This window comes from Tinamus guttatus, unplaced genomic scaffold (genome assembly GCF_059628265.1).
Source record: "Tinamus guttatus ecotype Peru unplaced genomic scaffold, ASM5962826v1 Tinamus_guttatus_pri_ptg000246l, whole genome shotgun sequence".
NCBI lineage: Eukaryota > Metazoa > Chordata > Aves > Tinamiformes > Tinamidae > Tinamus > Tinamus guttatus.
The window spans coordinates 7,034,309-7,061,423 of NW_028288780.1; the positions used below are offsets into that span (position 1 = coordinate 7,034,309).

Consider the following 27,115-nt stretch of genomic DNA (forward strand, 5'->3'; position numbering starts at 1 on the left):
TGTAAGGGAAATGACAAGGAACCTCTTTTATTTTGCACTGCAGACTAGGAGAGGTTATCCTGAAGCTGTTTACTTAAGAAAGTAGTCATCTTCCCAATAAATTCTTTGCTTATGATGTCCACAACTTATGAATTGGTTGCATTACTTTCCATGCAGCAGACTTTCTGGAAAGATTTTCAATACAACAATTACGCTGTCAGAAGCAATTACATCGATAGATGGCACAAACTTTACTAGAAATTGTATCCAATGTGACATTTTTGTCTATAAGATGCAGTCTTAAGGTACTGTAATGCACAACTACAGTGGCAATTAGAGAGACCTGGTGATTCAGTTTCTGCTGGTCAGCGAGCAGAATCCTGGAACCTCCTTGAAGCTTCTTAGTGGCAATTAAGTACCTTTATTTTCAAAGTATGTTGTCACTTTATTTTTGCTTAAACATTTGTATTATTTAACACACTCACTTATCTTGGGCAGGCATTTCAATTCCCATTAGCTGATACAAGACTTGACTAGGCCATTCTGAATTTTTCTAGATTTGAATTTTGAATTCAGATGTTCTTCACCCCCACACATCCTTGAAAGAGTACTCTGTCCTGCCTTTTTATATGACTCTGATCATAGTTAATACTGACATTAGAAAATTTGGGTATATGGAAGAATGTCAGTTAACCTTTGACAGGATGTTGAAAAGAGAAGAAACAAAACAAAATGTGTGAACAGCCTGAGAAACATATGGCCTAAACTGGTAGATTTTTGGCCTGGGAATTAGCAGTGTAATTTTACCCTTGCTATTTAAGCAGCTTTTCCAGTATTGTCAAGTAATAATTTAGTGTAATTCTTTAGTAAAGGGTGGAATCTCATATGAAAACTTGATATATAGTTTATATTTATGCCTCTGAAAAAGAAAAAAAAAAACACCAGTTATTTAATTGTTAGGTAATTGAATGCACAATAATAACTCAAATTTTTACTCACTTGGGACTATTTTACTCCAGTATCAGACAAAAGATGATACCAACATAAGAAGCATGCCATTAAAGGCAGGATACACTTTTATTTAAGCATCAGATAAATCATAATTAGTGTTCTAGTGCTGAAGTTTGTTTCCATCTCTCTTATTCTCTGTTGGAAGGAGGAAAAAAAAAAAAAAAAAACACTCCAAATCTGGGGTTTTCATTCCCTTTTCTCCAAAGCTGCACTCTATCTGTTCAACCTTTCCCTGGCAAAAGTCACTGCCAGCCTTAGCCGTTCAGCATCCTCTAGCATCCAACCCCTTCAGCATCCATCCAATTCTACCTTTTCCAACCAGCGTGGTAGCGTTGCATTGACTACTGAACCTCAATAAGATTTGAAAGAAAGGCTTGTGAAAGAAACAGGAGGGAGGGAATCTGGCAACAAGACGTCCCTGTAGGCAAAGCCCTTGCCTACAATAAGGCCTCAGAGTCCAATGGACTACATTTTTGTTTCTGGAATGGAGCCAAGTTACCTGCTTTTTTAAAAAAATAAAAAAAATAAAAAAATAAGTCTGCTGAATTAATCCGGTTTATATCAGCAAAGTACTTTTCCACTGCTAGCACAAGCTGAACCTGATAAACACACAGCAGTTCTCATGCAGGAAGCAAGATTTGCTAGGCTGCCCTAAAACCTAATTCCTTTTCATGCAAGCGTAGCCTAAGCAGCTGGAGTACTCAGACTAACTGACTCATCTTTATAGTTCCAAGCTGGGCAAAACAAAATATATTGTGCATCAAAGCTACGAAGGACCTAGAAGTGCCCAGAACAGACTAGACAAAACTGTCCAAATTTATCAACATAGTTAATCAAATCTGTGTTCATCATCAGCTGTCCGGCAACACAAGACCAAACTCATGACCACACAAAACTGTGAATGCAAACAAAAAGTACTAGAAGGAAAAGCTGACAGACTGCTGTGGAAAGACTTATTGCTAGTTCCTTTCCGTAAGACCTGACATGTAAAACTCTACTCAAAAACAACAAGAAAACCTTTCAAATCAGACCTCTGCTGTTGAAAGCTCTCACATACAAAGGCTGCCATTCTCAGGGCTCCCTGATTTCAAAGCTGAGTGGTCAACTCTTTAGGCTCACTAGGTATTAGTGGTGCTGACTCTACTATCTGAGAAAAAGCTTTTTAAAATCATCAGAACAATTTATTGACTTTGGGAGATGCTATGGCTGTCCATGCATTACCTAGATGATGATAAGGAGCTCTTCAGGTCAAAATCTAAGCAGCAACCTGAAGTGAACATACCTAGATTCCAAAAGCAGCAAGGTCAAGGTATATCTCATTAAACCTGTGGAGACTCTATCAATTTCCTTAAGATGTCTCAACTTCCGAGATTCATGCTGTTAAACAGGAGTTTTGTCCACCTCCTCACAAAACAGCATAAACTCAGTGAGATGCCTTATTTGTGGCAAGGGAAGTTCTATTTTTATCTTACGGTTTGTCCCAAAGATGCTTGCTGTTTGGTAGTCGTCCTTGAAAGGATTATAAAGACATACCTGTGCAATGGAGAAAAGTGACTTTCAAGGACTGGAGAACTGTTTTCATTGTCCTTTGATCCCTCCTTATTCTCCCCCTCAAATAGAAAACGAGATTACTATATCAGTACGTATTTTGGAGAGAAGGAGAAGGAATATTAAACCTATGTTAAGTATTTTTGCTTCCAAGTCATAGCATTTCTGCAAAGCCCTCAGGAAGGTTGAGTTTGGGAATGGCTCTGCCTTGGCAGTGTGTTTAGAGAGTCAGTAATTCTCTTTTTTTTTTTTCTTCCTCATTCTGCTGACCCTCTGTCCCTTCTCCTTCAAGCAGCATTTATTGACTACTCCCATATAGCTTTTCATGTTCCCTGTATTTTCTTTCAGTCTTACATTGTGGGAACTATACTTGTTGTTTTACTCACTAGATGAATAGAAAATATTTTTCTTTAGTTGTAACTAAAACTGCTATTTGGCTTTCTTCCCAAAAAGCAGAAAGACAATTATACTTAACTGTTCAGAGATTTATAAATACCGTACCAGAGTAGCCTCTGGGTAGTAACTTTAGATATCTGACTCAATAATTTTATTTTATTGGTTAGTGATTTAGATCTTATTTTGAGTCCTATATAATAAGAGCAGTACATTTCATTAAAAACACTTACTAAACAATAAAGAAAAGTGGTCTTATGGCTCCAAGCAGGTCTGAAGTACAGAAAGGGGAGGCTGTATAGCAACATTTTTTTCTATAGGCATTACAAGATAGATCACAGTAGACCAGAGTAGATATATTTCAGCATAGCAACGATTGCAGCTGCTCTCTGAATGACTTCAACTTATGAGAATTTTCCCTAGGAACACTATTTCAACACATGAGAAATCTTTTTAAGGCCTTCATTTATGGTTCTCGTAATAGATCCCCCAACAAGACAGAATACAGAGAAAAAAAATAGAGGGGAACTCCTGGGTAATACGTGTCTCATACATCACAGCAGGATTCTTCCAGGGAAAATCCTATAAGATCAAGTAAATATACTCAAAATTTTACGCACTGACTTTCTAGTATAACACATTATACAAGTTTAAAATAACTTTGTAGAAGTTTTGTTTGATTTAATTTCATTCCCTTAGAAATCACTTGTGGCTTCATTACCACTTTTTTGTGTGTGCAGGCTTAAACTTTGATTGAAAGGACAAAAATGGATGTTAGTATTTCACAGACGCTGAGTTTCATTACATTTATTTCATAATCTCTTGATACATTAATCTGTAAACTAGTATACCTTTTGGAAGACCTCATCTTCCAATTGGCTGAAAGAAAATTCCTATTAACACTAATTTTGGATTTATATTAAATTGTATTTGCAGCTAACATTTTCATCTGCAGTCCTACCAATCAATTATTCCTCCTTGTTTTCTCTCTGAAATATTAGCAAAAAGGAGAGAATAACTGTACTATTATCAGGATTGGAAGTGAGAGAAAATATTGTTTAACAAGGAGAAGGGATAAGAACTGCCTGGAATTACTTCCTTAACAGAGGTTTTGTGTCACTTTGCTGGATAACTGTATTGTAGTGTTGTTAAATATGTTTGTTAAACATTCAAAAAAATATACGATGTTTCTGTTATGAGTATTCCTGAAGGAGGAGTTATTTGGTGAATGTTGACTCTTCTCTGATTTTATAGTTCTAAGTTAGAGTTCTGATGTGAAGTAGTTCAGCATTGTAAATGCAGTTATTTTTTATTCTGTTACAGAAGTCAATATTCTGTGGCAACTTCAGCATTGCTTTTTATGTTTCATTTATTACATGAAAATTTAGAGAGTCTTACTTTCCAATAGATAAAATCAAGTTCCATTTAAGCGAGATAAATCACTCCAGAGTTTAAGGAATTACTTATCCTTCTTGGGAAAGCATATAAGTATTTTTGGAATATTAAAAATAGATATAGTATTAAACATAAATAATTAAGTTGTTATGGCAAGCAGTGAAAGAGTTTGCATAGTTTGGGTTGCAACACTATATGTTGCCTGAGTGCTCCTTGTTTTTTTTGTGAGCATCCGCTGGTATATATTTCTTTAGACAGATAAAAATGATCTCCCTAATGGGGTTTTCTACTCGGTTAGATAATTGGTTCTTCTTTAACCAAACATACTTGGTAATGTTTGTTGGAGTTGTATGTAGTATGTTTTTTTCTATCAAAGCAAAGACTAATCAGCCTAAGTAATCCATGCAGTTAAAAATTGAAAAAAAAAAAGAAAAAAAGCTTCTTAGATTTCCAGCACATATGACACATCACCATTTGCTCATAGATTATCCAATTTTTCAATATTTGGTCACTGTGAGACAGGATTACCTACTTGCAACATGCACATAATTCCTTCTCCTGTTGAACCAGATGGGTAGGTGAAAGATGTTACTTATTTTATGATAGCATATTAGAGCTTTAAATGGGATTAGGAGTCTGTTGTCATAGTCCTGATATACACAAGAATAAAAGAAAGCCTTTGCCCTGTCAAGTTTCTGATTCGATCCCTTGCTTGTTTAAATGCGTAAGTTATGTGCATAAAGCTATACAAGTTAAAAAAACTCTCTGACTTCAATAAAACTATCCACCTTGTGTAAAGTTAGATTATGTGCACGTCTTTGCAAGGTTTGGACGTAACCTAGAGAGGCTGTGGGGAAAAGAACCATTTCACTTAATTTAGTTTCATGTATTATAAACCCTTGTTTTGATAGGAGTCATTCCCTTTTGTCAAACAGGATTTTGTTAACCTTCCAGACTTCACCAGAAACCCTTGGGAGAAAAATTTACACCCAGCACCATCCTCTGTTTCCTTCATTTTCCTTGCAGCTTGACTCCAGAGTGGAACACTAGCTGCCACAACTGAAATATCAGTTTCCTGCATCTCCAAAAGTTTTCTTATGGAGAGAGAGAAAAACTTATAAAAAAGATTTTCAATTCTGTTGCTTATGGAATGGCTGGAGACATGTTTCAGGGATAGAATTTCCCTGAATTTGCGAAATGCTGCAAAGTCCTAGCTCAAATGCCCTCAAACTTTCACAATTACTACGTCCTCCTTTGCTTTCAAGAAACCTTTCACTGCATCCAGAGAAAGATAAAACTGAACAAAGGAGGTAGATAATACAGTACATCAAGCATGTGATTTCACACTTAAACTATAAATATATTTAACTGTCCCAAGACTCTTATAAATTCACAGTGACTCTATTTTGTTATTATTTGTTGTTCAACATCTTGAAAGCAAACCCCCTATTATGAAGGTGTACTTTTTGTGCATTTCTGATGCTGAGGAATAAAAAAAAAACCTCTCTTTTTATGAGCATTAATTATACACCAGGCAAGGAAGCAATTGCCTCTATGTTATGAAATATTAAATCAAAATGCTTCCTGTTCCCAGATGTCCCAGAGATAAATACAGCAGTATTTTGAAGCCCCACTTGGAGCTGTTTTGCCTGCAAATTTATAGTTTTGTCTCCATTTTCGGAAAACCCTGTTTTATGTGAAGTATAGCACTCCTGGTAGTTTTTAAGGAGCAAACTCCTCTAGAGTTGCCTATGTAGGCAACAACTCTTATGTAGATTGCACACAAGGGAGCTGAAGTTGAAAGGCTCCTTTAACATGACAAATGGCTTGAAAGTGTTATTGTCTTTGATTGCATGCTTTACATCATCTGTATGTAGGAGTAAGAGAGCTATACTTTATCTTTAGCCATTTTATAAATATTTAAGTCCTTATAGTTGCCTAAAGATATTAAAGCATATTTTACAGTAGTTGGAATATAAATATTATATATAGCACAAGATACCAAAGTAGTTTAATGAATTCATAATTTTCTGCTCACTTTTATTGGAATGTGTTTTATGTTCCAAAACTTCCATTTAAAGAGTAAGAGACCATTCTGCTCCCTGACAAGATGTGAGCTAATAGTGAATGTCGTCAGGGTTGCTCAAAACGATGATATGGGGCTTCAATTAGCAGGAAGAAAGGAAGCATGGACATTAGAATGTATAACTCTAATATCTGTGTTTTAACTAAGAAAAAAAGGTCCTTTTGAGTAAACTGTTTGTTGTTTAAGAAAGTGAAAGAAGTGAAATGTTTTGCTACGTAGTCTCTGTATTTGCAAGAAGTGCTTAATTGCAGCAGGAGATATATCTACATCCAATCATGCAAGAATAAATTTCTGAAAATCTATGTCTTTAAAATAACCACCAATAAAACCTTTGGGCAGTGAATATGTGATAAGAGCTGTATTTCCTGATCCCATGAATCCAAAGGTGTGTTGAGGTCAGTTCCTAACCTTTCAAATTCTTGTCAAATACAAAAATTTTCTCTTTAATATTTCAGAGTTTTTCTAGTTCCCAGCAGGAGTCCATGCTGGGTAATGCTTGCTAATTACCACCAACCAAAGTAGACACACAATCCTGGTAAATTACCTGACCCTTTGCATTTTAATGAGACAACAAGGATTTCATGAAGTGGTGTTGTTTCAGTGGTTAATGGTGTCAGCAATGTTGTAATTGTAGGCTGAGGCACATTAGTTGAACAACCACATGTAGGAAGGGTTTTTCTGACAGGTCCTTTGGAGAATAGAACAGGGTATTATCATTAAGCCTTTGTCATTTGCATGCTGCTAATCACTTACTTTATTATCTTGTGTATCCATTGCCTTTCTTTAATTGCTCTTTAAATTAAAATTAAAAATAGTTCCAATGCCCATGATAGTTGTGATAGCATCCTGGTTATGAAGATAACGTCCAGAAAATGGAACATATAGATAATATATTACATGATTATGAGATAGTTCAAAAGTTATATACCGTAGCAGGCAGCCTCATGAGCATAATTTTGGTATCTTTCTTTGCTTCAATACATATTGTTTGTTTAATAAATTGTTATTTATATGCATAAAGGGTTTTTTAAAGGACATGCATGAATTCAGAGATCTGTGTCACTGTTCGCTGTTAGTGTGAAAGGCCAAAGAGATGTAAAACAAAAAAAACCACAGAATTTGGCACAATCCAACAGTCTCATTATGCTACAAAAGAAATCTGGATTTTTAGTTCTTTGTTCTTTCCGATTAAATCCTGCTCTGTGATATCTGTTCTAGAAGAGGAACTTCTAAATCTACTGTAGTGAGCTCTAGTACTACAGCTGAATTTTTACAACTTTAGGGTAAAAGTTTAGAAATGGTTTGTACACTTTTATCAGGATGGACTCATTGATTTTGAAGTTTAACATCGTTGGACTTTAGGGAAGCCAACCTTTCCATGATAGGAAGTCTCTAAAAATCATTGCTAGTTTCTAAGAACCTTTCAACATCTGCAGAATTGGATGTGCAGACTGAACTGATGACTGCCTTCATTTGCAAATCAATACCTACTGTGTTCTTAATACTTCTGTTTTGTAGTAATTTTTGTTAACATCTGACAAAAAAAAAAGCTGAAAAACTAATTCCCTAGGTTTTGCAGATAAGATGGTGGGATTTTTTTGTTGAAGAGGGAAGAAGAGAAAGCTTTATTTCTGAGCAGTTATTTGTGATTTCTTTTTATTTAAGAGATCCAACAGTGTTATGGTTATTTGGAGCTTACCTACAGAAGATTGCATTTATATAAAATTTCTGTAATGTCGTAGGGAATGCCTAAGCTTTTGCAAGTTATCCATAGACCTGTAATTGAAAGCCTGTGGAAATATAGTTTTGATTGGATATTTCATACTGATTTGAGAGTTAGCTGTTGTTTGTAATTTTGTATTCAACTTTAAATCTCACAGTCTAATACTAATGCAAGAACATGATTATTGGTTAATAGTAGGAGTCAAAGTGTTTCTCCAGTTTAACAGCATGTAAATTTCCTGTAAGTGTTGATATACAGAGTTTTTGTTTAAATACATTGGCAGGATGACATCACCAATGCGAGTGGATGTCTTCAAAATGTTTACTATTTCCTCTCAGTTTATGGCAGCCCGCTTGTTCTGTGATTGGAATTCTTGCCTACATTCTTGGAATTATGTGAGATCTTATTAAGAATGAATATTTCTATCATAATGTATATGAAATTACTCAAAAACGGTTTTGCTATGAACAGATTTAACTTTAGAAATATTTGCATCATTTTGTTTAGAATATTAAGCTATATATTTTAGAATCAATAATTGTTGAAAATCTTCTGTAGTCTGGAGTTGTTCCTCTTCTAAGTACTGTATGAAAAAAAAAATAGCTACCTACCACAGTACCTTTGAACTGTTCAGAATTAAGTTCATTAAGTATAAGAAGTTCCTTATTGGAAGTGTCTTATCTAATCCATCCTGGCTTGAACTCATTGTTTGACAGGCCTCTTAAATAATGTTTTGGTGATCTCTTTCTTAGAAGACAAATAGCAAAAAGATTTTTCCCTATGACTTCAATTTAGCAACCTTGCTATTTCTGCTGGGTGCCTATGAAAACATATGAATCTCAGAGACACGGTTATACCCTCTTCAGTTTTATCATCTACCCCGTGATACAAAATCTTCTTTAGAATCCATAAAAAAGTATTATTCCCAAGACCGGGAAGGGATTTTGCAATAGAGGATTGAAAAGTATTCCTTGAAGTATGAGATTCACAAAGTTATTAACCACAGATCAAAAGCCTTATTTACAACATTTTCTGAGGCAGAAATATGGTACGTAAAGTTTCCTTTTATATTTATTGTTTGTTGAGTTTGGTTTGTTGTTTTTATGATCCACATTGTTCATCTAACTTAGATTTTTGTCTATATAACAACATATTTTTCAATGTAAACTGTGATATTTTACATTTTCATATCATGTACCTTGCACTAGAACTGCATATTTATCTGCAGCTTTACGTTTCAGATTGGGCCTGCCAATCACAGATCCAAACTTCCTTGGTACCTCATGCTTTCAGCAAAATTCTGCATTTCAGTTTGAATATTTATTCTTAGAGTCCTATCAGATTACAAGAATATAGACTAAAGACTTTCAGAAGTATTAGAAACCCCTACTTGAAAGGACAAATAATTCAACTGACATTGATACTACTGAAATTCAAACAAGCAAGCAAACAATTTTCATCAATCCACTTACCTCTCCAGTAAAACATAATGGGTAGGTAAGTTGATATGAGTTGTTTAACCGTTTATAGAGATTATGCTATTTTTAAACCCAACAGAAGCATTTAGATGTGTCAGTAATGAATAGTCAGTGTAATGATGAAAACTCAAAAATTGCTTGCTCAAAACAGGATTTCTGGTTACTACTATGGCATATATTTCATTGCTACCACTTAATTTCCACTTCTTAAAGAATACAGCATTACCTTTTATTTTTATTATTCTCTTTTCCAGCTGGATCTCTAGTCAAATTATTATTGGATCGATATAAATAAAATAAACATGGAGCTGTTGTAGAGATATTTCTGCTGGTAATTTTCTAAGTATAAAAAGACATTTGAACTACATGAGACAAGTAAAACCTATACGGATGTTAAAGCAAAATCTGATAAAATTATTTGAGCCATTCTATCATGATAATGAGCTACTTTCTGAGATTAATGTTTGATGAAGAAGGAGAAGAATGAGCCAAAACAGAAAATCCATTTTTTTTCTCAAGAACAAAACAATACCTCAGTGGCTTTTCTGCATACTTTTCTTTTTATCTCGTTATATTTGAACAAATTATCTATTATTTCTCCCCTCAGAATGACAAATAGGAGCAGAAGTTCCCTTCTGGTTCCTCGGTTTTGGAGCCTTTCTTGACTGAGGAAGAGCTTCCCACACTTTACACGTTGACACCATGCAGGAGGAGTGCTGTTTTTCATGTGGTGGTGTCTGTCAGGTTCTAGCAGCTAATACACTGCTGCTGGTACATCTGTACATCTGTAACACTTTGAGAACCTGCAATCAGAGAGCCATCAGATGGCTTCCATAACTGAGCAGTTTCTATTTGTCTGTGTGTTTTTTTTTTTTTTTCTACTCAGAGGGGAAAAAAAAAGGCGGGGGCGGGAAGGAAACTTTCATGGTTTTCACATTTCCAGTCAGAATCAGGAGTAATTCCAGCACATTAACCCATTTAGTATTCGGTAGACCTATATTTAACCTGGGATAAAATATGGCATAATGCATGTTACATATAATGTGGGCATATTAGACTGGGTTGGTCTATTAGTTATGCCTGGGAACTTTCATGTCATGGATTTTAATGGAAATACTTTGTGAAGTATAGTAGTTTTCTACTTACTTTATATAATACTTTTATGTAACAGTGTAAGGCTCTCTTACCTGCTTTATTGTCCATAACAGAGTGTTTTGGGGTTTTTGTTGGTGGTGGTAGTGGTGTTTTTTTTTTTTTTTTTTAGAAAGGGCTCTTGCAAAAACAGTTCTTAAGAGCATGTAATTGTGCTGTTGGAGTGATGTAGTTTCCAAGTGTTTCAAAATACATCCCATGCCTAAGGTGGTATTTCCTTATCCCCATTTCAAGTTGGACACCATAATGTATTTGTAAGGTTAGGAGTAAACAGCAGCAGGAAATTAGTAAGCTCCTTTTCTGATTAGGAGTGTTCTGTTTAAAGAAGCAAGCTAATACTCTTTTGAGAATTCTCTCATATCACGGTTTCTACAGAAAAGTTGGTTGAATTCATGTTACACAGGCATGCATAGTTCAGAAAGACCTGGTAATCATTCTTTTTAATGATCTACTAAGGAATCTTCAGAAGAGGCATTACTCTAGCACTTTGTGTGTTACATAATGTAGTATTTGAGTCCACAGAGCATGAGTTTATTATTCTTTTCTATTCAGAGCATTCAACTTGAAGTTCTGGTTAAAAATTTTTGGTTCATGAAGAATCTTTGCAGTGGTGTGCTTAAAGGCATACTAAAAGGAAATATTCCATTATGCTTCTTTTTAAAAATAAATTCACACAAAGACATAACATTCATGTTGCTTTGAGCATTTAATCAAAACTTGTAGCTTTTGAACTGCAAATTTGAACTAAACACACCTGGATACACTCACTTAACTTATGGTTTCATGACATTTTGTCCATTAAAAGGTTGTGACAGGATCTGGTGAACTCTGACAGAATTGGCACATGAGCAGAGTCAGCTCTCTAGTTGGCAGGTTTTGCCAAGAGTGGCTTTTTCCTATATGGAGTATGACTGGAGAAGAGATTCTGAATACTTGCAGATAGATTAGCCTGCAGGAAATGTGCAGTAGGCCTATGGAGCATACCTGCCATTTAAATTAGAGGTGGTCTTGATCTGAATCCAGCCTGTCTCCATGGGAGCTCTGGGAGTCGAGTACAGATTTCTTTGATAAAATGAGGCCCTAACCTCCACATTCAAATCTTTGATCCTGGAGACAGCCTTGAATGTAGGAGTTTAGTTTTGACCCAGACTATAGAGAACTTAATGACATTTTACTATAGGTTTCCAGCTCAGTTCCAGCTTGAGTAATTTAAAAGTCTGCTGGCACTATTTAGCCCACACAGACCATGAAGTCAACTGCAAGTAAGTTCAAGTTGATGGAAAAACAATATTGCTAGAACAGTGTGACAGATGTTGATGATCACAAAATGTCTGTTTAAGTATTTTATATGGCTCCATTTCCTCACTGCATACACCTGAAATTTTTGTAGAAGTTGCAAAGTAATTGTACTTAAAGATGTGGAATTTTCTTAACTTCATCTGCTAAAGAAATTGTTGGAATACATATTGCAAAAAACGACTGCTGTGGTTATTACTGTTGCTGCTCGGGGGAGCTATTCAGATGCCTCATTTATTGGAGCTTAATAGATTAAAAGTCCAAATTAAGTCTCATGATATAAACCTAATCAAATTCTAATCTACATAATTTTCCCATAAGCAGCATTGGGAAATTTGTGTGATTTATGTTTCAGAGGTTGCCAATCATGTGTTGAGCAACATTGTTACTTTTATTTATCAAACTAATATCAAAATATTTTTATTAATTGCTTGCTATGACATCTGGTTTAGCTCTTCCTTTTTTGAATAAGGAAAATTTTACTTTATTTGATGCAGTGTAAGATATAATGACATAGAGTCTCAACTAGCATACCCATACAACATTACTGGCATTGAGATTTCCATTTTATCAGTACTTATTGAATACCTTTCTCTGTGTACTAGATAATATAGCTTAATTTGGTAAGTTTTATTCAGCATATTTATTTGTTTTTGTGTGAGGTCTAAATATTCAAAGTTGATCAATGATTGAAATGAGAAAGACTCAGCTTCATTTTATGTTAACTTTGTCAGTAGGAATAACTCAGGAATAATCTTTTCAACATTAAGATTAAAATTCAAGTAGATAAAAAGACAAGAATTAAAAATTCTCATATTATTATCAATTTAAGTGTATTCCCTAATAATTAACATTATGGATAGTTGCTGAGTGAATGAGTGCACGTTAGTATTTCCTCTCCAAATGCTTGTACATAGTGGTTCTTTCTGACAAAAAAAAAAAAAAAAAAAGAAAAGTGTGTGAAAAGAAGCTAATGCTAATCTACTTTTCTTTAGTAGCCAGAGAGAAGCGTTAGGAACAAATGCTATTCATAGAGGTGTGATCCAATAAAATGAATCGTCACTTGGCACCAAGAACTAAATATCCACTAGAAGAAAAGCTAGAGATAACTGCTGGACTAAATGCTTTTTCAGGACTATGAGACTTTGGAGTGGGAGGCCCAGACATGGGAGAAGGGTTATAGCTAGCAACTAAATGTTTTCTCACTTAAAGAAAAAGGCAAGGAAAGATGTCAAGTCTATGCTCTGCAAAGCACTGATAAAGAATTTGTTTTGTTGGTTTGGGGTTGTGTAAGCTTGTGGTGATCCTGGGCTCAGCTATGGTTTAGGTAATTACTGTATGAACTAGGAGTTGGGTCATTACACACTTTTTGTGCAAAAATCAGGTCATCTCAGATTTTCATCTTGATTGTGTGTGTGTGTGATAATGAAACTCAAACTGAGGATCAGACTAGAAAAAGAGTCATTTAAGTGACTATGAAAAAAAACTCAGATTACACATGATCCTCTGCTAAGATTAAAATACAATGCAGTGTCTAGCTGTTCACAATTGAAAGTAGAAATGATCTGTTATCATTCATTCCTAGATTTAGAGATGATTAAATTTCAGTCCTGGTCTTGATCTGTGGTTTTATGGCTGAATCCTGCCTGACTAGGGCAGTGTGACAAGCAGTAAACCTATAAATCCTTTACCTTTCCAGCATGTGGGATCACTAGCACACCCAGGAACAGTTCTCATCCTTTGAGGAACAGGGACTAGCATTGCTCACACAGCACCATGTTATCATCAGAACTGTGGTTTGAATTTTTCACTATGTGGATTCTCTAATTCAACAGTATGGAAACTATCACATATTAAGGATGCACTGCCTTGAGGAGGGAGGAAAATGAAAGTCTTTTTTAATGCTGTTTCTCAGCATTCAGTGCTTCAGCGTTTGTTACAATTGAGGTGTTTATCATTCTTTACTCTCCAATCGCTAGAGCTTAAGCTCGTCCTATTTTGGGGCCCAGGTACAGGAGAGAGCTTCTCTGAGGTGCTCTATTCTTGGAAGGAGCTGGAGCGCACGGTCTTCCTCCCACATTCCTCTTTGCTCAAAAGTTTTTTAGAAATAATCACCAAGAGATTAGTATTGTAGACATAAATTACAGGAGAAGTCGGAAGTGAAACCAGAATTTAGGGTTTCCAGATGCTGAGGCCAAACTACAACTCTGTCTCAGACCAAATGGGACATAGAAACTAGGATTGTTTCTAAATTGAATGGCTGTAACAGATTCCTATGAATGTCAGCAGCTCTTTAGCTGCATGACTGCTGCTGGACTTTCCAGGTATACCCAATTGGCTATACTTTGAAGAATAACAAATAGAGTCTATCATTCCATCAAATTCAATGGAATATTAATGGATGTTGTCAGCAAACAGTAGCAAAGGGATATAGCTGTGAGGTCCTATTGTAAGAGAATTACTTCTTTCAGTCTGGCTCTGCTTAATGAAAATTTGTCTCATATTCCTGCATGGTTACTTGTCAGGGCTGTGTTTGGCAGTTCACCACTAGTATGGTATTCATATATGCTCAAAATATGATCATTGTTTCATGCTTCTCAGATGAGCCAGCGTTGATACACAGTCTGTATGATTTTTAAATTACATTTTTGAGGACTTTAATATATACTTTATCCAGTGAATCCCATGACACCTTTCCCTAGAATAGCATTATTTTTAAAAGGCATAATCAATTTACTTGGCACTTTAATGACAAGAACATCATTTTTTCAGGATGTTTTAGTCTGGGAAACTGCATCCTGCCTATATAGAGTTCCAGCTAAATAACGCATACAAAAAGATAGGGAAAGAGAGGGAAAGGAGGAAAGGAGAGAAGAGATGAGAAGAAGGGAATGGAAGAGAGGAGAAGAGAGAAGGTGAGGCAAGCTGAGAGAAAGAGAAACAAGTGCATATGGTGCACTACGAAATGGGTGTTTCATCCTGTCCTACAGCTGGCCGCACTTCAGTGCTGAATCATATGATAGACTTTATCTGTGTGGTAAAAAAGCATGTTTGAAATGTTTTATGATCCTTCAGAATGGCAAGCTTTTTTTTTTTTTCCTTTTTTTTTATACATAAATATAGCATAAAAATGTGCTCTTGGATATGCCCCTTGAGGTCCTCGTGAAGTCAATGCAACACAAGCAGTACACATCCAAGAGCCAAATTTGTTTTTACATTAAAACCCCAGTAAACCTTTACAGGCACATCAGCAAAGCAAAAGGACATATTTACTGCTACACAGAGCAGGCCCTCCTGTGTTTCTTGGAACATTACTCCAACAGTGCTGTAAAGAAGGAGCAAAACCAGTGGTTTACGATCAGTGCAATCAGCTTGGCCATCAGGCCGGTTGCTCCAAACAGTACATGAGCAAGGCAAACTAAAACCGATCCTATATGATTGTGCTGTACCTTACCTCCTAACTGCTGGAATTGAGTATTTCCTTATTCCAAAGCACACGGCTGTCACTATAGCCCCCTGCACAGGCGTGCTGCTCCTGCTCGCACAGGCCGTGTGAATTTTACTCCAGGGGTTGAAGCTGTTAAGCAATTGTAGCCCTGGCTCTTTCCGCTGTTTGTTGAGCAAAGCAGACTGTGGTTGTAAGAAGATCACAATAACTATCAGGCCTGTTTTACCATTTTTATGAGTGTTAATGGAACAAGGTTTGGGGACTGAAGGGGAAAATGGAATATGAAAAGGAAAATGAAGAGAGGCTTGTGAGGAAAGCATGTCATTTCTAAATGAATGCTCTGTGCAGAGCAATTGAATCTTTTCACAGCTGAAAATGGATCTTAAATCTGATGCCTTAGCTTGTTTCAGCTTCTGTAATGAAATAGAGTTTTCCTAATACCCTGTGACCTGAATTTCTCCCTGCTTTATGGGTGCTATTCCTTGATGTACAAACCTGTATTTTCTCAAGTCAGCATTTGATGATGGATGTCAAAATACAGGCCATGTATTATGCATATAGCATTACCGATTTAAGGTGTTTACTTGTCAAGTTGAAGAAATCCAAAAATGTCACATTCACTGAATCCGCACAGCTGTCACTTGTAGTTTTTCTTGCCTTTAAATGAAAGTTCTGATAAAGCAGGTTAGTTCTCCTGCGCTTTTTTCTTCTGAAGGAAAAAAATAAAGAGCCAATAAAATGTACGTTAAGATTCAGGAGGAGGAAAGTGCCTTTAGGTTGGCTGGTGTCCTGTGACACCAAATAGGCACACAAAATTACTAACTAACTACTCCAATTTTCGCTTTCCTGAATATAATGTCAGTTTTTGATAGTTTTAAAAAGTGGATTTGTTAAGACATGTAGATAAAGGAAAATTAAATTAAAATCACAGATATTTCTCACATGTTCCAAGACCAAAGGATGAAAAATATTAAGGCATGAGTCCATTTTTCATTCAAGGAGAAAACAAAATCCCTTTAACATGCTTCCTGCATTTCAGACTGAATGCACTGTGTGTGCAGTGTGCAATTACAGAGCTCCTGACAGTCTGTGCCTAACAGAAATGCCACATTTACTTCAATCTTCTAACACCATCCTAGGAAGACAAATATTTGAAGGGTTAGAGAGAGGTGGCTGCAAATAGCGTTCGAGAGAGAGTATTTGTGTGTGTGTGTGCAGTGCAGCACAGGGAGGACAAGAAGGATTTAGGCATTTAGAAGCAGTTACACCAACTTTCTCCAATTTGCTTTCACCTGGTAGGGAAATACCTATGTGTTCTATCATCTGAATAGGCTAATTCACTGAAAAAAAAGTGTTTTTAGGAGGTACATCCTGAGATGGGAAAAGTCTTCAGGAAAAAGAAAGAAGCAGAGCTTGCAGAGATGCTCCCACTGAGGTCCATGGGAACGAGATTAGCATTTGTTTTCTCTCAAGTGAGTGTGGAAAGTCTTGCTGTTGCCATTTTGTATTGTAATTCTCTGGAGGACCCAACTAGGCCTGCCACTTAAGCTGCTCAAGTAGTTCCTAACTACTTGAGCTTTTATAATGTAGTGTGACAAAAACCTTGTCTTGCTGTTGCTGTAGCATCACCAGATACAAAACTGAAATACTGGAGTCTGCTGCAGCAGGAAGTCTCACATCGATTTCTAGCTCTTCACAGATAGCGGTCCCTTTGTTTGAAATATGGCCCAGAGTTGCACTTTGATTTGCCAGCTGTGTCAGGGTTACATCTAACTTGTGATATGGCAGCTGAAGGAACTCAATTAGACTCACTTTTTGAGTCAAAGGAATCCCAGTCATAAGTAAGCAATCAAAGAGCCACAATGGCTATCACTTACTGTGCCAGACACTGCGTGCAAATGTCTGCAAGTAGAAATCAGTTGGTAACGCACTGATACCAGGCTGGTCTTACTCAGTAAGTTTCCATACAGTGATTAGTATTAAATGGCCAATTATTAACAATGCCAGCATTTCTAATCATCTCTGAGAAACTACATCCGAAATATTTCATATGCCCTGGTAATATAAAATGGAATTGCTTTGCTGTCTCAGATTTGCTCGTGGCAAAGGATTGGTCCTGCAAGTCTACTGAAGACAACACATCCACTGCTTTTCTCCCAAGGAATTCCTTCACAAACTTTTTCCCTCCCTTTTTGTTTCTCCTCTCCTTCAATTTCTCATGTTGTACCTAGCTTTCCTGTGATGATCAAAAGGCAATTCATACTGGGTTCTTCTACATGGTCGATTTTCACTGCAGGAACAGGAGAATTTCTCAGTAATCCTAGTACTATTAGGTATCCATTCTATATTTTGTAGTTTGCCTTGTTTAAGGATAGTTTAATAGTGAAACTCCCAAGTCAGACTCAGGCTTCACCATCACATCTACAATGGTGATACTAAAGAAATGTTTCCATGCTTTCTCCAACTTTAATGGAAAAGGGAGATGAGGCACATTAAAGTCAACTATGATTTTCCAGACCAACTGTTGCATGAGCTTTTGTATAACTACCTATTTTTCAGTACTTAGAATCGAACTCCAACAGGTCTTGCCTGTGCATTTTTATTTCCAAAAAAGTAAAAGATTAAAAAGTGCTCAGTGCCAAGAGCTCCATTTCAAGCTGTGTAGAGAATCAGGCTGAACACACAAGCTTTGTTAGAGGTGAACCTTGCTGCTCTCCAGATCTTTTTGCTTTGAGCTCCTGCCAAAAAGCTTCCTCTCCCACCTTTGCTTCCTATACATCCCCCATGGTATAAATCCATTTCTAGTTTCTTTTCGAGCATTCCTTTTCCTTACTATTTGAGAATCTGTATCTTTTTCCTTTCATCCTTTTCTTTTCTGTTAGAGTGGGTCCTTCCATCCTAGTATTTCCATAACTGTAAACTTCATGAAAATATGTCAATTATGTATGAAAAAAAACCCACCAACTTTTATGGATTTTTGGAAATAATTTATTAATTTATTATTACGTATCATACATAATTTTGAAGGATGATGCTTATAAAAGAATTTCAATTTTAAAAGAAAGATTTTTTTGTTTGTTTCTCTGAAAAAAGGATATGAGTAATTCCTTGCTGTTGGTTGATTTTCTTTCTGTCATTGTAACTCATATCAGCCTAAAAAATAAAAATTATATTTTTATATATATATATATAATGTATACACATACACACATATATTTTATTCACTGTAAACTTTCTCTTCAATTCTTTTTCTTTTAGGCTTTACACCCCCAGGGATGGATAGGTCATCTCCAGACAACAGTCCAGTCCATGGTCTGTTACGTCAACCCTCCATTACAACAGGAGCCAACATCCCTATTATAACAGAGCTAGGTAAGAAAAGCTAACATATGTCCTTTCATGTACATTCCCATATCTTTTTTCCTCCTTCCTTTGTTGTGCAGTCTCGGGAAAGTTACCTATACCGTAACTCCTACTGCTATGATTTCTCTATAGTTAACTGTTAGAAATTATTCTCACCAATGGAAAATTAGTAACAGATTGTTTCATTTCATAAGAATAACTAAAATATACTTATCTCTTTTCTTCGGGTTTTCTCCATTTTCTTAAATAAACACTAGGTCAGACAATATGCTTTTTTACATACTGTAACAAATAAGCAGGTTTCTGTGGAAGAAGGTTAAACAGAAAGAAAAAAAAATGGAGTAAGTATGAGCAGGCATTTCCTGTGCATTTAATCAATAGCAAGAGGCCATTTGTTTATTTCTTCATGGTTCAGAACTGTTTAATCATGTGTAACCAAGCCCTGTATAATAGTATGAGGCTTGTTACCCATGAGAATACAATGATGGTAGGTAACCAGGCTCTGATTTCCACTCTAGCTGTGGGTATTTATGTTGTCAAGTGGTGTGATGTGAAGTGCAGAAGCTTTTCTGTTTTTTTCACAGCAAATACAAACTTGATTTGTGGTCCTTTGTCCTTTTTTTCCTTTCTTTTTTTTTTTTTTTTCCAGTTCTATTTTTCAGAGCCTTACCTGTCTTTTTCCCTTACTTTATTCTCTTTCTGTACTTTCTTTCCCCCCTAAATACTTTACTTATTAGCTAAGCCTGGCAAACTTCTGCCTTTGGTTTCAATCAGTCAGGAAAAAAACAGTGGGACCCACATTCTAATGATAACTGAACTGGGTAAGAGTGCCTTTTTCCTTCACATCACTGGCCTATTTTCTGTTGTTGTTGTTGTTGTTCTTACTGTCATCAGCTTTTTCTTTATTTATCTGGCTGTATCAGAGGGGCTACCCTCATGGCACTGCTTTGAATGTGTTTTATTTGTGGTTCTGGTTGAAATTGATGGTCTTGTTCTGGCCTTTCTTAATGATTTTTTTTTTCACGCAGCATCAGTAAACCTTTGATCACACTCGTCTGACCTGCCGGCTGTTTTCATAGCACCTTCTCACCAATTCATTTTCTTTGGCCTGGGTCCCCCCCCTTTCTCTCTCTCCTTTCTCTCTCAATCTCTTTTTTATTTATTTACTTTTTTTTTTGTTATCCAGCCTGTTGTCAGTGTGATGGACATGCCTTAACAGTTCTCACAGGGCGTCAAAGAAGAAGTAAAAGATATCAGAAAAGAATCCCCAGTATCACACTTTCTCTGAAGCTACATTTTTGTTTATTTTGGGGTGCTTTTCTCAGAAGCTCAGGTTTTGAAGCTGTAAGAGGGTGGCCAAGCTTCTGCATTTGCTCCCTCTCCATAAACAGAGATCTCGGGAGCGTTTGCCAGCAGTGTTGGATCAACATTTCCTATGATGCAGCTCAGCCTTTAAGCCTACCCCACCTAGCCCGGAGACCTTTTGTAGGACTCATAGCAGGCTAACTTGCATCGGGAAGATAAAGATCTTGAAGCTAAAACTGCACTTACAGAATCAGCATTAGATTTGTAGCACCTTGAGAACTGACACCACCCACAGCTCGCAACCTGGTGTCAGAGACAGGTATTAGTCTGCCAGATATAAGTGGAAGAAGAATGCTGCTGTCAGTAGTGCCTGCTCTCAGCTAGCAAATTAAACTAAGGCACAGGCTTTTCAAAAAGTACATTTGAAATGGTACGTCAGGCTTTCAAATACTATTTCGCTCAAGAATCCGATGAATAAATTGATAGCTATAGTACAAAGAAAGGAGTATTGTAGATATTGGTGTTTGCTAGGATGAATTACAGCAGAGTGGGGAGGCAGGACTCCTACTTTGGCTCTGCTCCTGACTTTCTCTGTGATTACGGTCATGTACTGTTCAATGGGGCTCTAAAATGCTTCTCAGTTCATAAGGCCTGTTGTGATGTTTGATTCGTATTTATTCATGTTTTGTTAGCTAAGCATGGCAAGTGTAGTAGTATGTAGATAGAAGTTGAAAAAATAGAAGATAAAAAAGGAAACTGTGTAGGAGAAAAGATTGGAATAGCTGGAAGAACTTGTAAACTAAAGCCAGAATCAAACCTGATCTAGTTAACATGAGCTCTCAAGTTGGTTTCTAGCTTCTGGGGCCAGCTCGGTAGATGCAGTACCACCGGGAATAGTCACATAGTCAATGTATGCATTTTCAAAGTTTTTTTAATTTTCCTTCCTTGCATGGGAATTGAAATTAATTTGTCATTTAGTAAGTTAAATGGGTATTTTGATGGCATAACTAAGCAGTCTGTGCTTTCATGCCTGAGGAGTACTAATATGGTAATGAAATATTTCATGAAATATCATTCACTTGATAAACTGATCTCAAGGAAGGAGCTATTCGTAGTAGAGGCGTAGAGGCAGAGAGCTTAACTGTGACAGGTAAATGCTAGAGAAAATTTAAATGCAAAATACTGCTCAATTTGGGCTTTTCGGCCTGATATAGACTCTTAATCACACTGGCTGATGTAGAATTTTTGGCTAAGTAGTGAGAATGTAGAGAAAAATACCTGAACAAAGGGTACTGCTGCAAGAATATAGCTGGAGTATTGCCGTCTTCTTCAGACTTATGCACGTTGAAGGGACAGTTTATCCCCTTTTGAACTGTAAATGTAGGAACACAACTCCAGCAAGAGTCACAGCAACGCATCTAGCAGATGCCTTTGAGTTAAATCAGTGTTTTATGAAGAAGCTTGAATTTACAATAGGATTCTGATGCCATGTACTGTGATAGCATTTCATGGGGCATCCACATAGCATTAGCAACTGTTTCTGACCAATACCGAGATTGCCTCAGTTATAGAAAAGCTCCATGTGTCTCATTTTGAGGTCAAGCTGCTGGTACCACAGAGCTGCTTTTACAGCAAAGGGATAGTCACCTCCCAAGAGCAAGAGAGTCACCTCTTACAAGCAAGATAAGGATGAACAGATTTTTAAATACGCATTTTCACATCCATCTTGATTTCATTTTCAGTGACGTCAAAGACACAAGTCTGTGTTTCCAGACATATGCCGTTTCTTTTTCTTTCTGATTGTGTAATATGTAAGGTCACACATTGGTGACTCAGAAGCACCTTATGATTTATTATTATTATTGTTTTCAGTAAACGATTCAAATGTGCAGTTCTTGGACCAAGATGATGATGATGACCCAGACACAGAACTGTATCTCACGCAACCCTTTGCATGTGGAACTGCATTTGCTGTCAGCGTGCTGGATTCCCTCATGAGCGCGGTAAGAAAACAAAACCATTTGCCTTCTCTCCCATGAGACTTCTTGGGAAAGAATATGGAAGCGCAATCCCTTTTCCATAGGTAGTCCAGAGAAGACACTTTTCTCTTAGATTACAAGACAGTTTGATTTCATAAACCATGATTATTTCAGTTCGATGTAGAGACTTTAAAAATAACAGAGCTATTTAGGACCACTGTGAGTGTGTTGGTCCCATTTTTGAATTAATGAGTCTCACATTCAGCATGAAAGATTATAGTTTCCAGAAAATGTTGCATCCTCCTCCTGAAGTTCAAATCCAAATTCAGGGTGAGTCTCTGTGCTTAAGCATTCATATGAGACAGCATCAACTTTGAGTTTGCTGTAGGCATGAACGATGTTAGATTCATGCTTTGAGCATGAGCACTGGGGAACACTGATAGAGCTGTAAAAAGCTCTTGTGCACATCAAGTGAACTCTACTTGTGTGAAGAGAGGTCATCATCTCTTTACCACGTGAACTGTCTTTTGAATCAAAACATACGTGCTCACCAGAAACTCCAGATGGTGGCCTTTGGTTATGTCTGCATTAGAGTTTTGGTTTGGAGCTGTAGTAGAGTTTTAAAGCAAGTGTCTCAGTCATCCCTGTTTTTATTCTTCTTACTTCATATTGACTAGGTTTGGACAATATTTTGAGAATCTGTTGCACTGTTGTTTCTTTTCTGCTGTGGAATTTGTATCAAAGGCAGTTACTGAGATTAGCTCAGTTGTTGCCCCTGTTTGGATATGTGTTCATCTGAAGCAAACAGTATTCGCTGAACAGAATACCTCCTGCTGGAAAAGAAAATCAGGTTAAAATATTTGTTGGAAAGAGGTGTAAAAAATATTGTAGCATTGGGCAGAGGAGGGGCCTTCTCAAAAGAAATCTATTTAAAAAAAAGCAAACATGAAAAATGACAATTTTAGAGTAATTATAAATGAAAGGCAAAGTACCATTAAAGTTAAAGCAATGTTATTAAAAGATGTGCTAATTTTCAGTTAAATTTTCTGTAAAAGACCAATTAGTTTAAAAGGCTTGACAGCATTAACCGCAAAACATAAGCGCTATGGTAATTATACTTTAAAAATGATTGAGCAAACGGGAAGGCATCCCTGAAACATCTACACTTTCAACAAGCTGCGTTACAAATCCGTAGCACAGGCTAGGTGGCACTGCTAGCTCAGATATCTGTGTCAGGAGATCCTTGTCAATTACCCAGGTTTAGTATCTATGAGGCATTTCCTTTTTTTGGTTTTTAGATTGTACCTGTTTCATATTCTCATTCTGCTTATTGGTTATAAAGTTGTTATGCAAACATCTAGTGTGGGCTATAGCAGTAGCAAACAAGTATTTCTCCAGTTATGATCTTCCAGCTAACAAAAAGAATTCCTGCCATTACTGAAAAGTGTCTTGTTACTTTAACTGCTGCAGCACCTTTCCAAAGACATTCTATAGATTGCTTTCTTATAAGTACTGGCATATCCAGGCCATCTACCCTCCCACAGAGCAAGTAGAAGATCACTCTCAAATTAATTTTAGTGTATTATTATTCCAAATGAAATGGATATCAGCTAGTTCAGCTTTTCAGTACTCCCCAATTCCATACTGGAAAGAGGTAATAAGAGGACTCTGGTCTGATTTTCATGGCAAGCGAAACAATGGAGGAATGTTTTTTTTTTTTCCTTTTTTTTTTCCTTTTTTTTTCTTTTCTTTCTTTCTTTCTTTCTTTCTTTTTTTTTTTTTTTTTTTTTCCTGAGGGGAGTTAAATATCAGTGCAGGAAGAAGTAACCTTATTTAGCAAAAGATGCCAAGTTCACCATCCTTCCATGCATGTGGTTGGGCATTTTCTGATGGGTTGTGATGTCAGAGCAGCCCATTCTGATAGTTGGAACCTTTCATTCACTGATGGCAAATGAACAAAACCGTCATTTGGCTGCACTCATCCATCTGATTAAATGGTGACATTCACATCAGTCATGGTGCGAAACCCAAATTAAACCATTGTTTGAAGATAAATGTTGCCTCCTTTGCTAATAAGTATCTTAGCCTTGCTTTAACATTTGTCTAACGGTGGGAGGCCTGTCTTTGGTGACAGCGCTCTCTTCCACTAACAATAGACCTGATTCTGCCCTCCTTGACATCAGCTCCAGAGCAGGGTGTAGCTCCCAGAGGTGCTTCTCTTGGCACATGATAGAAGTCAGAACTGAACCTGTTATTTCTTACTTTGGAGTTTTCTTCTTTTTCTTTCTTTTCTTTTCTTTTTTTTTTATTTTATTTTTGTATATACTAATGAGCTTGTGACAAATGTCTGCCTTGATACATTATTTTACCAATGCTTTTATTTCTCAATTTATTATGAGAAGTGTAGTAAAACGAGCAATATGGCAACACTGTAATTTCATGCTGGATAATGCTCTAGTGAGCTACAGCTGGATAGGAGGAGAATTGTGCTCTTACACAGTCTGAAATTCAGATGTGTTTGAATCTTGAAATCTGGCTATTGTGGCTGTTACTTACCTCATGGAATAGAAGGAGAGATTTGGAATACAATGATATTACTCCTAAAGAATGAAAAAACGATTAGTACAACATCTTTAATCTTGCACATGTTACACCAATCACTGAAAGTTACCAGTCTATAAAAAGCAGGACATTTCACAGACCCCCACATGAATGAGTCAGAGAGTAACTAAGCATTTCTCATTGTATTTGACCTCACTGTAATAAGACTATAAACCAGACTTTAAAAATTTACTGGTAAAGCTATCTGTTACTTTTGTTTCATGCTCCTTTATCTTGATTTATATAGAAATAATAAAAAAAATACACACGAAACTGAAAATGGTATTTTAAAATAATATTGAATATCACTACTTAGAGGAGAAGAGAGGATGGTAATCAAAATCCTGCATAAAAGTTGGGGAAGGTGTGAGAAAAGATTACTGTTACATAAAATGGTGTGTTTTCCTAAAGATGTCTGTTTAAATAGCCATATAGAACATGATAAACTTGAAAGGGCTTTGCCAGTTTCTCCAGTTCCAGTGTATCCAACCTCTAGATCTAGAACTCAGTTTGAGATCCATGAAACTTGTGTCAAGTAAAACTGCTGCTTAACTACAGGAGGAAAAGACATTCTGCTAATTATTTGAGATCTGAGTTGCATATCGTGTACGTTGACAAGGGACAACAAAAAAAGCTAAGCATGATGCAGATTCTTTGATTCTGAGAACATTCGTGTTGGAAAAGTAAAGCACGGTGGGCAACGTTGCCAGAGAGAGCCTGATCCTCACCTCAGTGGCATCGAGGAAGATGCAATTGAAAGGAGGAAAAAAAAAAAAAACAAAATCCTGCCTGGTTCTCTTGCCTCTCTCACCTGTGTAGCTCCCATTGAACATCATGGAAGCACTCCTGATTACATGCATGCAATGGGTCACCTTGATTTTTCTATATATGAAGAGAGGTTTGAATATTGAACTTGAATTGTTGCACATGGACAGAGTTCATCCACACATGTAAGAGCTGATTTTTAGAGCTGTTGTTTCAGATTTCACTGATTCTTCCTGAACATTTGCTAATGTCAGATTACGCTGTACAATATACTTTGTTTTTGCAATATGAGTACTTTATTCAGTCTAATTTTAAAAAATTGGAGTTGATGAGATACAAATATTTGCTTTAGGTCACCTATAACAGTAACAAGATTTTCCTCTCATTTTTATTTAGTCAACAGGTGAATAGTGTGTATATGCCCATGTAAATAAACTCAACATTATAAAATTTCAATATAACAATGAAATGTAGAATTAATGTAGAATTCATTTTCTTCTGTTTTATCTGTCATCTCAAGTGAACAATAAAACTGAAGTTTAGTTATTCAAAGGAAGAGTATCAAAGTAACATGGACAGGGAACCAGTTTTGCTTTTTGATCTCAGGATAAAACATTTCAACCTGTACCTCAGTTTACCAATTTATTAAATACGATTACTTTATGTGGATAGAGCAGTGACTTTCATTGAAAAGTATTTTTGAAATCCTGGCACAATAAGCACCATTTGAGAATTCAGTAGTCGTTATTACATGGCTGGCTTACAGACATTTGTTCTAATTTCAACAGAAATCACAAATCTAGTAGCATGACTCCTGCACACCCTAGTTAGCTCATTTTCTTCTTATATGTCCCCGATACTTACAAAGCTTCTGAATACCCAGACATTAGTGACATTTTAAGTGATAGTGTCTGCTTTTTTTGGCAGTGATTATTTTTTGCTTAGTATATACTTTACATTGCAAATATTTAACTGAGTATCTCTGAAATACAGCACTATACTTTTAAGTGAACTTGAAAGTCATTCATCTGGCATTAAATTAATATTTAAAATGCCCATTGTTTGCCTGACAGACCAGCGACGCTACAGATGCTGGCAAAATGTCAGTGTGGAGTAAATCTTCCCTAATAAACCACACTTACCCTATACCCTAGAGTTTTTTAAAAGGACCACCAGGATCCCAAACTCATCATACATTTATCTGGAATGAACTCAAGATGTTTAATTGATACATGCTTATGTCTGAACACTGTCAAGTCTCGTAATAAGATGTTTAGTACAATACATCGGTTAGACTGCTAGAGTCCAGCCGCAGTAATAAGTAATGACATTTGCAGCACAAAGGCAGCTCCCCAACGAATTGGTGACAAGAGTAAAAAGGCAATCTAGCCTGTGTAAGCTTTAAATGTGGTCTGAATTTTACAATTACATGTCCTAAAGCCCATTATTAGACATGAAGGCAATGCGAAGGAAAGCAGTCATTGCATCACTACTAACACCAATTATAGGAAACATAAATCATTCAAATTTTTGTACTTTAATAAAAATCAGCCTGAATTGGTGTTTAGAAGGCAGGATCTAGTATAGGAGCCT

The 27,115-nt window shown here is 36.4% G+C and overlaps 1 protein-coding gene across 17 annotated transcripts in view; it reads left to right on the forward strand.

The window, feature by feature from the left end:
* Positions 1 to 27,115, forward strand: part of KCNMA1 (potassium calcium-activated channel subfamily M alpha 1) — a 432,171-nt gene that overhangs the window by 393,475 nt on the left and 11,581 nt on the right. For 11 of the 17 annotated variants that reach the window (XM_088526411.1, XM_088526402.1, XM_088526412.1 and 8 more), the window contains 2 exons: positions 18,768 to 18,881; positions 22,050 to 22,180. In XM_088526411.1, coding sequence (XP_088382537.1) covers positions 18,768 to 18,881; positions 22,050 to 22,180 — 245 coding nt within the window. Of the gene's footprint in view, positions 1 to 18,767; positions 18,882 to 19,609; positions 19,694 to 22,049; positions 22,181 to 27,115 lie in introns of all 17 variants that reach the window. The other 6 variants (XM_088526419.1, XM_088526403.1, XM_088526404.1 and 3 more) reach the window with 1 other exon arrangement.